The 13,560-nt window shown below is 47.6% G+C and overlaps 1 protein-coding gene across 4 annotated transcripts in view; it reads right to left on the bottom strand.

Annotated features, from left to right (window-relative positions):
* Positions 1 to 381: 381 nt before the first annotated feature.
* Positions 382 to 13,560, bottom strand: part of KPNA6 (karyopherin subunit alpha 6) — a 105,781-nt gene continuing 92,602 nt past the window's right edge. For 3 of the 4 annotated variants that reach the window (XM_086765139.1, XM_086765137.1, XM_086765138.1), the window contains exons 2-14: positions 10,643 to 10,776; positions 9,760 to 9,855; positions 9,383 to 9,482; positions 8,985 to 9,079; positions 7,791 to 7,922; positions 7,474 to 7,562; positions 6,381 to 6,480; positions 5,236 to 5,399; positions 4,397 to 4,475; positions 4,153 to 4,278; positions 3,445 to 3,572; positions 2,766 to 2,944; positions 382 to 2,043 (exon numbers count right to left, since the gene is read on the bottom strand). In XM_086765139.1, coding sequence (XP_086621265.1) covers positions 1,859 to 2,043; positions 2,766 to 2,944; positions 3,445 to 3,572; positions 4,153 to 4,278; positions 4,397 to 4,475; positions 5,236 to 5,399; positions 6,381 to 6,480; positions 7,474 to 7,562; positions 7,791 to 7,922; positions 8,985 to 9,079; positions 9,383 to 9,482; positions 9,760 to 9,855; positions 10,643 to 10,771 — 1,602 coding nt within the window. In that variant the 5' untranslated portion in view covers positions 10,772 to 10,776 and the 3' untranslated portion in view covers positions 382 to 1,858. Of the gene's footprint in view, positions 2,044 to 2,765; positions 2,945 to 3,444; positions 3,573 to 4,152; positions 4,279 to 4,396; positions 4,476 to 5,235; positions 5,400 to 6,380; positions 6,481 to 7,473; positions 7,563 to 7,790; positions 7,923 to 8,984; positions 9,080 to 9,382; positions 9,483 to 9,759; positions 9,856 to 10,642; positions 10,777 to 10,908; positions 13,274 to 13,560 lie in introns of those variants that run through there. The other variant, XM_086765135.1, reaches the window with a different exon arrangement.

The following is a 13,560-nucleotide window of genomic DNA, read 5'->3' as shown; positions in this document are numbered from 1 at the left end:
CCGGCTCCCCCGCCTCCCGCCGACCTCCGCGCTGAAGGAAGCGGCTCCAGCCCGGGCCTCTCAGCGGGCTCACACTGCGCATGCGCCGGACCGCGGCGCCGCCCAATCAGCGACGGGGCGCCGCGGGGGCTGCCGGGAGAGACAGAGGAGATGCGGTGGACTGCAACTCCCGGCATGTCCCGCGCCAGAGAGGGCTCGGACTACAGCTCCCGGCATGCACTGCGTAGGAATTCCCCCCGAAACTACAATTCCCAGCGTTCCCCCCGCCCAGGGCCGCCTCCCCCGGGGCCCGCGAAGCGGCGGGAGTCACGGCAGAGCCCCCCGCCCCGCCGCCCCCTCCCGCCCGCGGCAGGCCCGCACCACAGCCACGCCTCAGCCAGCTGCACGGATGGAGTTTATTCGCGTCACAAGAAAGCCGAGCTCCGGCCGCCGGGCCTCGCCTCCCAGCCGCGGCAGGCCGCAGCAGCCGGCTCCCCCCCGCGCCCCGCAAGTGCCGGTTTTTGTTCTCGCGTTCGCTGAAGTCTCGGTGAAGCGACCCACGGCGGGCAGAGGCGGGGCGGGCAGCGCGCCGTGCGGCAGGCGGTACGCGAGTGAACAGAGCGAGGGAAGCGGGGCAAGCGGTGCGTCAGGGCTGGGGGCTCCGGGCGGGCCTGCCTCACAGTGCTCTATTTACATAAATTACAGAAATTTCATATATATTTTTCTCTGAAGCCCAATTAGACAAATATCTACCTATATATAATATAAAAAATACAGAGATTTGACTTTTTTGTGGTTTTTTTGAAGTAAAATGTACATGACCCGACTGTGCGCAGGAGGTAAACCTGAAAATCCAGGCCCGCTGCGACCGCAGTTAACACCGCACACACCACTGCTGTCACGGGTCGCCGCGTCCTCCACCTCCAGCCCTTACAACCATCGGCGCAGCCCCAGTCAGGGAAAAAAAAAAAAAAAAAAAAGCCTAGAACTCAAAAACATCTTCTCAGGGAAAAAAAATTCAAGTAAAGATGAAGATGGGTTTTCACCATGTGAACAGTTCTGTGACTTCGGTCAGTAGCAATGCAAACAAAGCCTGTGTGCAACAGCAGCTGTGCTTCCTCTTCCAAAAACCACCCAAGCGTCCCGGCCCTCTTCAGAGTTACCATCTTTGGGGTCTTGTTGCTCTTTTTTTTTTTTTTTCCTTGTAAATACCGCTAGTAGTTCTTCAAAGAAAAAAAAAGAAAACATCTAGATGAAGGGAAGAAGCCTTCCCCCCAAAAAAAAAATCTTCCCAGGAGTGAGAGAACTTCCCATTTCTGTCCATGTACAGTATATTTCGGGGGAACTTGGCCCAGGTTCAACAGGACTGTCCGCTGAAGGAGGGTCGCAGAAAGGCCAGGGCTAAATTTTGCTCTTGGCGAGTTAGAGTCTTTAATAAAGAGTAACATGTGCAAAAAAATTAAATAGATCAACCCAGGTTTCCAGAATTATTGTTGTCAGAATGCTTACTTTCTATTGTGTTCTTACCCAACCCAACGCTGAAATCTCAATTAAGTACCCGAGGTAAGAAGTGACTTTGGGAGAGATCACCACAAAGGAAAAAAAAACCCAAGAGGTGCAACCTGTTACCTCAGTGTCCTTCCTCCACCCAGACGCCTGCTTTCAAGACACGTACGCAGCAGCAAAAAGAAAAAAGTGTAAGAACATCCTCTTCTTTCCGTGAGGACAAAGCACTGTTTCTAGTTGTTGGAAGGAAGAGTTGTTTCCTAGCAGGTGGAGTGGGTGTTCAGCCTTCCATTCGCAAGGAGGGGTGGGACGATCAGCTGCTCCCAGTTGCTTTTGGCAAGGCTGTGGTGTTCTTGTCCCCCCCCGGGGCACATTATAGCTGGAAACCTTCCATGGGGGCTTCAGGTTGCTGGAAGATGAATTGCTGCTGGTTCTCATCCACCTGGGGAGCCAGGGCAGAGTCATCCTCTACTCCAAAGTAGTGCTCAATCAGGTCGAAGGCCTTCTGGTAGATCTCTTGGTTCTCGTGGCTCTGTAGGAACTCTATCTTATCCAAACCTTGGAGGGAAATAAAAAATAAAAATGGGGTGTGATGAAACAAGGCGACCCCGATATTTACACTGAGCCACATCCACCTTGCCCCTGTGCACTGCAAGACCTTTGTCTGTGTTAGATCTGCATTTTGTGAGCGGTACTGACACCCGAAGCTAACTATTCCCAAGCTGTTTGTGGATTTCACCCCATCGGGCAGCACTAACGTCTCTTCAACAGCGGGTTTAGCCGACGCAGCTACAGCAGATGTGCTCCCAGCTCCCTGCTGGAGACGAAACCAGATTTCAGTGAAGTTAAACCAATGGGCGGTGAACAGCCTGGCAGTCGCAGGGGGCAGGAAGGAGAAGGAAGCAGGGCCAGTCCCAGCAGCCTCCTGCAGAAGGGCAGTAACAGCTTTAGCTGTCCTAATTAAATCCACTGCTGAACAGAAAGCATCCAAGCACAGTATACGCTCAAGAATTTCAAGAATTGTTCTTACTGGGAGAATCAGGACACGCAATGTAACAGTCAGCGCGAGGGCAAATCAGACACCGGCAGTATACGGGGAGTGTCAGACCAAAATAGGAACGAAGAGCAGGACAAAAAATCCCTACCAAATTAAGTCTCTCCAGAGAAAAGCTAAGTCTCTCTGGATCTCCACGATACATCGACAACGTACACCAGGGTAGTTGTACTTTTCAACATCTCCTAGGGCGTCACTAGCACCGAGGCCACCAGCCAGGACCTACCGTAGGCCTCCTCAATCAGGCTGCAGTACGGGTTGATGCCTGTCCCGCTCTGGTTGGCTTCCTGCTCACCAAGCCGCAGGATGTTCTCCAGGCCGTTCAACGCCACCTGAACAATCTTGGAGTCCATGACAGTCAGCAGGTCGCAGAGAGGTTTGATACAACCCAGGTTTACCAGGTACCTGGAGAGAGAGCACCAACACACACATGCTGGTCAGAACCTAGGAAGCATCGCCCTTGCTCAGTCAGAAAGAGCAAGGGAAACGAGTCGAGTTACAATACAAAGTTACCTTAAAATAAAATCATTTTTTACTGTTCTTGCAAGGTTAATTTTTATTTGCATTTGCAGACACACCTCCTCTTTTAAGAACCCTGCTAACTCCCTTCACAATCCAGGTGCTACTCAAATTAAGTCCGCACTGGAATGCAATCAGTCATCCAGCCTGGACACCCAGCCTAGCCGGAGCTGTCTACAGCGGGAGGGGAGAACTAGTTTGGAGCAGCTCATTCTCCTCCAGGAGGATGTTACAAGTTACAGCACAGCATACGATCCAGCTGTAGCTCTGCCTGTCTCAGGCACTCTCAGTTCTCCAAATTACTCCCCTGCTACCCGTCCTGCAGTTCCCACAACGGCACAGCTCCCATGCCTTCAGATTCCCCTAAGAGGAGCCACAGCCAGTACCTGATCTGTTCCGGAGTTCCTCCTGACGTCGCGTTTGTAATAGCCCATGCTGCCTCTTTCCTCGTGCGGAACTCTGCTTTCTGCAGGATTTCTATCAGCACTGGGAAAATGTTTGCATCTATGACTGCCTGGGGAGAGAGAGCAGTAAGAAGCATTTGAATTGGCAGCGCGGCTTCTAAAAGATCATTAAGCACTCGAAAGAAGCCTCCACCTCCATTTTGCAATGCAAAAGAACTTTCCAAGCTATACCCTCCAGCAATTTCTCCATTTTACTCCTCAGCCAAGTTCGACTAACACAGAGATTCAGATCCGTAACGGCACAGCAGACAATCCCTATTATTGCACCAACACCATAGGAATGCTTTCATCACTTATCTGCCTTTGTGTGCAGGTGATTGGAAGGATAATTAAAACTCAACAAGCTCCAGCTTTTCAAAGAGGTATCTCTAATTGAGCATGCAGAAACAGGGGCTGTATCTCCTCTTATTCCAATGATCCAACCTGCGGGACTCATTTCAGCCTTTGCTGGTACAATTAGCGGGCTTTTTTTAGCTCTTGTTTGGCAGATGGCTGGGAGCAGCAAATTTGCAGATTATTGCAGAATAAGAGACGTCAACAAGAACAGTGCAGATATGAAAAAAAGCTGCAAATCCTTCATGCTGAGTTTGGAATCTAGGATCATTACAGGTGGGCTGGAGAAGACCGTACCTGTATTTGTGCTCTGTTTCCCGCTGTGATGTTGGATATAGTCCAGCAGGCTTCTTTCCTGATTGACTCTTTGGGACTACTTAATAAATGGAGGAGACAAGGCAAGGCTGAACAGTTCAGAATCACCTTTTTAGAAAGACAGCAGAAGTGAGATCACCAGTGACAGGCACAGAGCTGAATACTTTCAGTCCTCATACAGTGAATACGCTATATGGCACAGCATCTCCCCCTCATCTCCCCTCACCTGCGTCTGGATGTCATCCCCCGTCACAATGTTGCCCACTGCTCGCAAAGCCGGGGAGGCCACTTTGTAGTCATTGTGCCTGCAGGAAAAATGGTGCGGGGACAAAACCAAGCCTATCAGATCACATCCACCCGGATACTCAGAAGATTCCCTCCCCAGTATCTCATCTGCACTCTTTACTTTGAATTCCATCCCCTAGCACATAGAGACACGCAGTAAGCTGACCGCATTGGCACTGGATAAGGAGAGGCTGAAGACAAGCTTGCAACGCAGTTTTCATCCTTAGCATCCTAACTCCACCACCTTCAGCTTAATTACAGATCTCTCCTTTTACAAAGGAGATGAACAAAGATGTTGTTAACCCAATGAGAACACCCAGAATTTTTCAAGAGAACTTTGGAAGCAAGTATCTCACAGTTCTAGCAATTCCAAAGATGTTAGAGAGGTCCACTCAAACTGCAAACAAACGTTTTTGTCCAAGTTTCCATACAGGTATCAGAGAAACAAAGCCAAGCCGACTTCTGCTAGGCGCTATTCTTGCCATTTTGATATGCCTCCATAAGCATATTTGAAGTCTGAGAGCACGAGACGCTCTGCAGTCCTCTCTCCTTTCACAGTGTCAGTGCAAACTCTCTCCAAGAAAAGCCAGGAAACTACAGCTGCCAACCTGCTTCAGGCCCTCCAAGGTAACTACTCCGACACCAGCTACGGCACCCGTTACCGGGATCCTGTGCCCACAGGAGGTGGAAAAAGTGCTGTGATGGGTTTTGATACAAACTCATGCTCAGTCACGTGCTTCCCAGTCTCACTGGGCTGACGCAGCGAGACCAGATACTTACATTAACAGCTCCACCAGTCGCCGACACACTCCCGAGTCAATAACTGCTTGGATTTTCTCATTGGGGCCGTCTGACAAGTAGGAAAGAGCCCAGCAGGCATCTGCCAGCAAGTCAGAGTCGCTGTTGAATAACAATCGGGACAAGACTGGCAGGCAGGGAGACACCTGCAACAACAGCCACCACCCCAGGTTAGTCACCTGGTGTCCAGGACCACCACATCTGCGCGCAAACACGTGTGGCTATGCTGACTGGCAAGATAACAGCTCTTGAACGTCCACAGTTTCCTTCCTCAAAGTCAGCACTTCCTTGCTGGTTCACATACCCCATAATCACGGAGCCTGAAGTTACCTCAACAGCTTTATTACTAAAATTACATCCCTTCCTCTTGGACCAAGTCTAGACTCCTGAGACAAGCGCTACGGTGCATGCTACTGTTACAAGCTCCTTACATGTCTTACATAAGAGCACTGCTCTACTTCTTACTCCCAACAACCTTAAATAGCCCAGTATTCAGAGCAGCAGCCATCAGTTACACCTCTGAATATTTCAATCACCTATAAGTGGTTTTGCATTCACACTCAATTCAGATTTCATCCCTCCCCACAGGCTTCTCACCTTTGTCACAAGAGGTTTCTTTTTTAAAAAAGTGAAACACATTGATCTCAAAACATTTTTGTTCTACCAGAGAAGGATGAGACACCTGAAAGGCCAGCAGCACACCAGGAAAGGAAAAGAGGAAAGCTACCACAGCTCCCATGTAGCTACAGGAGTCCTCTTTTGCAGCACTTAGAGGTCTCGGAATCAAGTTTTTAGTCACAACTGGAGTGAAGTCTATAACTTCCAGAGTTCATAACAGGTTTCAGAGAAGCCCACAGTGTATGCTACCTCGAAGGGCAGCCTGGGCTTGCCCCTTAATGAGGGGTCCAGCTGATGGGCTGCCAATAGACTCGGGCAGAAAGGCTGGCAGAAAATTAAACAGGCACTCAAACATCTGCTGAGCAGTAAGATAACCTCAGCAGGAAGAGCCTCACCCTGTTCCCTCCCGGAATGACTTACAGAAGTCCAACAGCCCAAATTAATTTAGACAAACATCTTGACTGGGTGTCTCACCATCACCTGTCTGCCAACAAGACATTTATTCTCACCTTATCGAATTCAGGTGGTGGACTCTTTCCTCTGCACAAGTTTGACAAGGCCCAGACAGCATTTCGTGTCATTGTCAACCTGGTGGACTTCGTAAGGAGCCTGAAGAGATAATTACCATGAATTAAAATCCTTGATGTGAAAGCCAGCACGCGAATTAGAAGGAAAAACTAGTATGATTTTAAGGGAGTCAAATCACTATTCCATTTGCTGTAGCTCAAGCCATGCTGCTTGTCACCTGAGCCTCTCAATAAGCAAGAAGTGAGGTGACATGCAACTAGTTCTGAGGATAAAGAGCTGTTATTCCTAATAACGTCAAGTGACACGGGTCAGGAAGGCATGTTCCACATGAGACAAGTTGCAGCAGGAAGGGTAAGTTAGTCAGACGCAGTTCCAAGCTTAAATTCAGCCCGCTCACACCCCTGTCTGAGGTCAGAGGGTCCTCACTAGAGACCAAGTGACACAAACTGCTGTCTCTCAGCTCCGCGGACAGCGAGTCCTGTGGGCTGAGGACTTCAGTCAGCAATCACTGCTGACAGATGACTGACGGAACGAGCAGTAGAATAACTCAAGTCTCTTGTGACAAGGCATCAGTTTGCCAAGGACAGGATAAAGTAAAGATTCATTCTTTCCAGAGCAGTGAACGGTCTTTGAGGGCAGATCTTCTGATGATGGGGGGTATGCACCACACTGAAGAGCTGCAGAGGCAAGGTGGTGTGCAGACCTGCTCCCTTTCCTCAGCCCTAGAGGAGCCCACTCAGACAAGCACCTGAAATCCCCAGCACAGCACAAAGAGCAGCCATTTGGAGGGACACAGCAAGCCCTGCGGCTTCAGAGAGACAAGCACGCTGCAACAGCACCCGCTCCAGATCCAGAGCAGTGTAAAGGTTTGTGAGAAGGCATGTTATCTACCAAGTCCCACTCTGTTTATCAGACACTTGTCTGAACTGGCAGTTTATCTGGCACCAATGGTTCGATCCCCAGCGATCACCACCACACACTGCTGGGGCATCTATTCACCCAGATCAAGTATTGCTCTGCTGTAGTACAAGGGGACTGCGAGATCTGTATTGGCAAGTACTCATGGCTACTCACATTAATAAGGGAGGAAGAATAGCGCAGTTAAGGACATAATCTCTACACACAGAGCTGTCTCCAGCAATGTTCCCCAATGCCCAGACAGCCTGAAAGGAAACAGCAACAGTTTTAGCATTCACACAGTTTCTGAACAGAGGAAGAAAAGGGTAGTGTGCTAAGGAAGCATTTTCCCCTAATTCCAGGCAAATAATACTTCAATTTGTGGTAGGAAGTCAGTTGTTGGACACTGGTCGCTCATTTTAAACATCGCATTTTAATCATTTGCAATCCACTGCAGTTCCCTCCCTAACCCCAGAGTAAGAAGTGAACCTTACCTGCTCCTGAACATCCTCAAAGTCAGAGTTTAACAGCTCTATAAAGATAGGGACTGCCCCAGCCTCAATTACTATTTTTGTTTGTTGGGAAGTTCCTGATGCAATATTCGTCAGTGCCCATGCTGCTTCAAACTGAAACAAGCAAACACATGACAAAAGTATAAAGAACATAATCCTGATTTAGTAAAATATTTGCCATTCAGTTTTGGCTATAATTCTTTCAACTTCTACCAAAAAGGTTGTGAAAGAAAGAGCATATCACAACAGAACACATCAAGATTCAAAGGAAAGGGTGTTATTTTCTTGGGCAATAGAAAAGCCACATCTGCTAAATGCCTTCTCAGAGGCTATAGCTTCTCAAGGGATTAGCAAGTGAAGACATCAGTCAGTCAGACCACATTATTTCACCTATACAACAATTTTCCAGCAAGAAAAGTGAAGACACACAGTGCAAAACCACACACGGAGTAAAAAGTTTCTATATCTAGTGCAGACTAGGCAGTTCCAGCCCACCCTCCCATCGGGCTAACACCACAAAGATGTCTTGAGTTCAAGTGAAGCTGAGCAGCAAGTTCCCCGCTTTTGCCACTCATTCTCTGGTTTAAAAACAGATTTCTGTTCAGTTCTTCTCCAAAGTAAGCCCCTATGAAACACGGCCTTGGCCAGAGGGCAGGAAGAAAGATGAAATCCCATGTATGGAAGTATCTTTAACCCCTGCAAAGTAACCATAGTTATTACCAAGCCGGAAGGAATGTCAAGAAGCCTTCTAGGCCGCCCCGGTGCCCCACGGCAGGGTCAGCACTGCCTAACCCATTTCTAACACACTCTTAGCCTGTACTTAAAAGCCTCCAATAAAAGGAGGTTTTTCCTCACACAATTTCTTCCTACACATTAATTAGTGGCTCCACTAGGTCCCAGCAGAAACATCAGAATGCCAAATTGTCTTCAGCTGCAGCTGAACTATGTTATTTTTGGCAGCATTCTTCCAAGAATTTAATTCAGAGCAATTTACCATTTCTTTTTTTTTGCCTAAGCATTACAGGCACCTTTGTCTCCTCCTGTACATCACATAACCTGCATCTTCTGGGTTCAAAACATAGTTTTTCCCTGATAGCACTTGCGGGTTCACGCTGCTAAGCTGCGATGGTTAAACAGCTACATGCCATGAAGAATCCACAACAGAATCTCCTTTACCTGTAGTGTGCAATTTTCACTTCTTTTCAGGAATTCAACGAATCTGTCCACCACTCCCTGAGTGTTTATCACTTCATCTATTGGAGGATTTGGCTCTGAAATAGCAAAGCAATGTCAAAACAGGTCTAGTGCAGGGGAATAACACGGACGAATTATTGCTGAATTGAACGATCCCAAGCTGTACTGAACTCTGCAGGACAAGTCTCCAGAATCACTTTCCGTACAATTCATACAGCAGGAAATCATTAGCAATACACTAGGGCATGAAGTTCCTAGGCTGTAACTTTCTTTCCCCAAGCTCAAAGCTGCTAAGCTTCTGTACAGCAATATAAGCGCACAAATGCTTGCAAAAGAAAGGCTACGTCAGATCCTAGGGCAGGGATAAGATGAGTTTTTACCTTTGGAAAGCAACTTCCTGAATTTCTGAGTGGTTGCTAGCTGTAGATCAGGGTCATCTGAGAAAAGCATCTCCACCATCTCTCTTGTGATCACTCCCTCCTGAAAAGACGCAAAGGACACAGAATAATGGTTGCATTTCACACTAAGGTTAAGGCATCACAGTCATGACAGCGCACCATGATTTTGTGCTTAGCTAGTAATCTAGAGAGTCACAGTTTGGAACTACTGCACTGGCAGACTTTTCCACTTCACTGTAGTAACATTCACAATATTCTCAAAAGTGAGAAAACAAAACCGTTGAGGTTTGTCAGTTCCGCGCAGTCCACAGCAATAAATCTATCCAAAAACATAACTGCAACGAGGAAAGGCACCTTACCCCACATGTTGTGGAACTAACGTAGGAATCCACAAGGAGACTGTCAAACATGGAGGCATCTTCATTGATCAGTTCCACATTTCTTCTTTTAAAGAGCTGGCAGGTGAACAAAACACGGGAGTCATTGTTAGAAAGCAATGATCAACAGTCTTCATAACCAGACATTCTTGTTCCTCAAAGAAGATACCGTCAGCTAGACTAAACGCAACCTGAATAGAAAAGCAGTCATTAATAACAGCTCTGCACTCAGAAGACTGCTTTGGCATCCAAACCCCAATAACAACACATGCTAAGTCTTGCCCTCAGATATGCAAATACCCAAGTCACCGAGACACCCGTACAGGCAAGTGCAGAATTTGACCTAACAAGCTGAGGAAACTGGGGAGAAGGCAGCTTGTGGATGACGCACTACCAAAGCAAATGTTTTGTCTGAGCCATGTACATCACCTGGGAATCACCTCTCACTTTCACAGACCTTCAAGCAAAAAAAACAACCAAAAAAAACCCCAAAACACCACAACAAAAAACCACACCAGCTCAGAGTTAAGAAATACACACAGCCTGTACTTTCACTTGCTCTTCCTGCTTCTTGAGGAAATAAACCCATTCATTAATAAAAAACTCAAAAATCTCTTAAAAACAAGGATCTGTGAACAAAAACCTCTAGTACCCCAAGGAAAAAGTGCTTGGAGAGCTCTTGATGCGAGCTACACTCTGTACCAGGTACAAAGAAAAAGATAAAAGCAAGACCTCAGTTAGAACAGGAACAATAGGAGGACTGCCAACGAACCTCAATGCACAGATCCTTGAAGATCCCCGTTTGGCAGCAGCACAATCCTGGCTTTGTTAAGGCTGCACACAAGCTACTCAAGATGACAGTTACCTGTTGCTCTCGTTTCTGTTTGCGCAGTTGAATTCCTTCCTCTTCTCTTCGCCGACGCATTTCCTCAGGATTTAGGGCTTTGTTCTTGTAACTCTTCATTCGATAGTTATCCTTTGCAGGACTCGCCATGGTTTCTGTGAAGAGAAAAAGTATCTGCCTCAGACTTCTTGTCACTCTCTGCTCCTTTACCCACACGTCCTTTCTGACGAGGACGCCCGTGCACAAGGAGCAGTCAGATTAAACAGCCTTATTAGCAAGATCCTAACCTTGTTTCACGTGATGTGCTGTTTTGGCAAGAGCGTTACAAAGCTCTAGGAAGCACAAGGGTAGATTTACTGTTTTGAAAGGAGCCTGGACCCAGCTTCGCAATATCAAGCACATCACCCACGTGAAAGGCTTCTACTCAAACAGCTTCGCTGTCCTGAGGAGGCGCATAACTAAGTTATACTTTGGTTTTCAGCAGAAATTATTTCCCTTGTATCATCACGGCACAAATCACACCTTGCTACTTTTTCCTCCCAGACTGGGAGGTTCACCGTGCACACATCATAAAAATTCAACAGAACTCACAGCACACCGAGGCCTTGATTTTACAATAGCAATAAAAAAACCTCGCAAAAAGCACAGCTGTACGTAACGCACAGACCACGTTTGTCCTGCCAGGTTACTGCAAGCATCCCATACCTGACCTTATTCTGCTGCTTCGTATCTGACAGATTCAGTACCTCAGACTCGCTCACTTGTGTACTTGCCTCCTCGTCAGGGAAGTGACACTCCACCATTTGGCACAGTTAAAGGCAACCAGGGCCAAGCAGTAACCTGCGTACAGGATATCAGTTCCTCAGCTGTAACCACTGCTTTGACCATGTTGGCTCCTTCTTCCACCTTTCCAAACTCTCCCTTTCTTTCATTTATGAAACAGATTATTTAACATCTGTGCCTTTCTCAGCATAGGGAAGAAGCAATCGTGATACATAGCATCAGAGTGCCAATTAACCGTAAGCCCAACTTAATCTCCTCCGGAAGTCTGCCGGATCCCAATATCTTTGTTTTCTCCCAGCTGCTACGGGCAGGTGGAAGAAGCGTCCTGTGAAAGTTTGCAGCGCTGTCTCCTTACCCCTCCTCTTTCAAGCCCGAAGCACTCCTCAGTCACACTGCTTACAGAAAGCTTCAGTCCGACTTATCAACCACCTCCAGCCACTCTGGAGCCCTTCCAAGATGAGCTGGAAAAGTGTCAGACCTTACTGTCCTCTTACTAGGAAAGCCCCCAGCCAAGCCAAGAAACTACAAATACAGTGTACAAATATCCAACATTTCATTGCTATGGGAAGAGGAAGCAACTGGAAGAATTCATATTTTAACAGGAGAGGAAAAAATACTTTGTTCTACGAGTCTAAAGAGACCCCAAGCATTGTGGAAAAATGCAGTACTTCACAGCACCTGCTTTCTAAGAGGCCACCCCCTTCCCTAGCCAAGATGCAGTCTCTTCCACACCAAGATGACATTCTTCCCGAAAAGCAACAGATAAAGAAAAAAGCCACCAAACCCCAAGTTCCTCTGGGCATTTACACTGCAATAGAGACGCACATCCCTGGCAAACAGCCCTGGCCCCACGCTGCCCACAGTTGGGAAACAGTTCTGAAGCTCAGTAACCAACAGCAGCACACAGAAACACCACCAGGCTTGAAGAGGTGCAGCGTGATGGGCTGCAAGTTTATTGGCGCCTTGGAACCTAAAAAGAAGCCACCAACCACAGCTCACCACCAGTGAAAGCAGGATTGCAGTGCCAGGTTAGAAAGCTTTGTTCAGTAACCTGCTTAGGGCACAGTAAGTGCCCAGAAGTGGTAAGAAGGAGGCCTATGTCGGGCTAAACACCGCTCAGGAAGAGACACACAGCCTCAAAACTGACTGGAGGGTTGAAGCAATCAAACTACAGTAGGTCTTGCAAGATCTTGAGCCTTACAGAAGTTCATCTTCAGTCCCTTTCCTAAGTACTCTGTTTTAGAAGGTCTGTCCTCAACAGAACCAAGGCACGAACCCTACTTACCACACGAAACACGGCTCCTTGGTGGCAGCCTCACCGTGAAGCCTGGATTAAACCATCAACTTTTTCCCCGAGTTCATTTCTCACAAGCCTGAGGTTGAGAGGAACAGCTGGCCTGTTTCTAAAGGCATCTGACCACACTTTTCTCATTCTAAAACTGCAGTCCCATGGTAAAGAAAAGTAGAGATTGAAGATCACAGGAACTGTGCAACTGCTCCCCCTTGCCCATCCCTCTTCCCCGCTGCACTGTGTGCCAGGATTGGAGGGAAGATGTTATTGTTTTTAACTGAAAAGCGGCTAATTCAGAAAACAGAGGCCTTAAAATCCACAGGCTTCAGGGGTTTATATCTGATCTTACAGCAGCAAGGTGTGGCACCTCCACATAGATTTTAATTCAGGAGATAATTAACTACTATTTTATTTACTCTTTGTCAGTGTGTTCATATTCCTACCCCAACGCTAATGGCTGATACAGCCAGACAAAAGAGTAAGAGTTACCAGCTTAATTCTGAAGATTACAACCGAATCTCCAACAAAGACAAATTTGTTATCTTCCCTCGGAAAGCTAAGCCTCCAAGTAGAAGATAGTTTTTTAGAAAAGGAGGAGGAAAAAGTGATTAAGTGACTTCACGCTGTACACAGGATTACTAGCCAGGCAGTCATATAAATAGCCAAGTGACAGACGAGAGCTCAGCTGCTTCCAAACTCGCACAACCCCACTCAGCCGGGCACGCCCTGGACCCTGCTCCCAGCGTCCAGAAAACAGCCAGACTCTCAGCCATAAGGTCTCAGAGCACAGCCAGCACCTTCCGGTTTAAGGCTTGGCATTCCCAGAGCCTCGGGAACACCGTTACACTGGAGGGAAAGCCCAGAG

This window comes from Chlamydotis macqueenii, chromosome 22 (genome assembly GCF_036417535.1).
Source record: "Chlamydotis macqueenii isolate bChlMac1 chromosome 22, bChlMac1.mat, whole genome shotgun sequence".
NCBI classification, from domain to species: Eukaryota; Metazoa; Chordata; class Aves; order Otidiformes; family Otididae; genus Chlamydotis; species Chlamydotis macqueenii.
The sequence above is the reverse complement of the archived record's forward strand: the minus strand, read 5'-3'. Positions and strand labels throughout refer to the sequence as shown.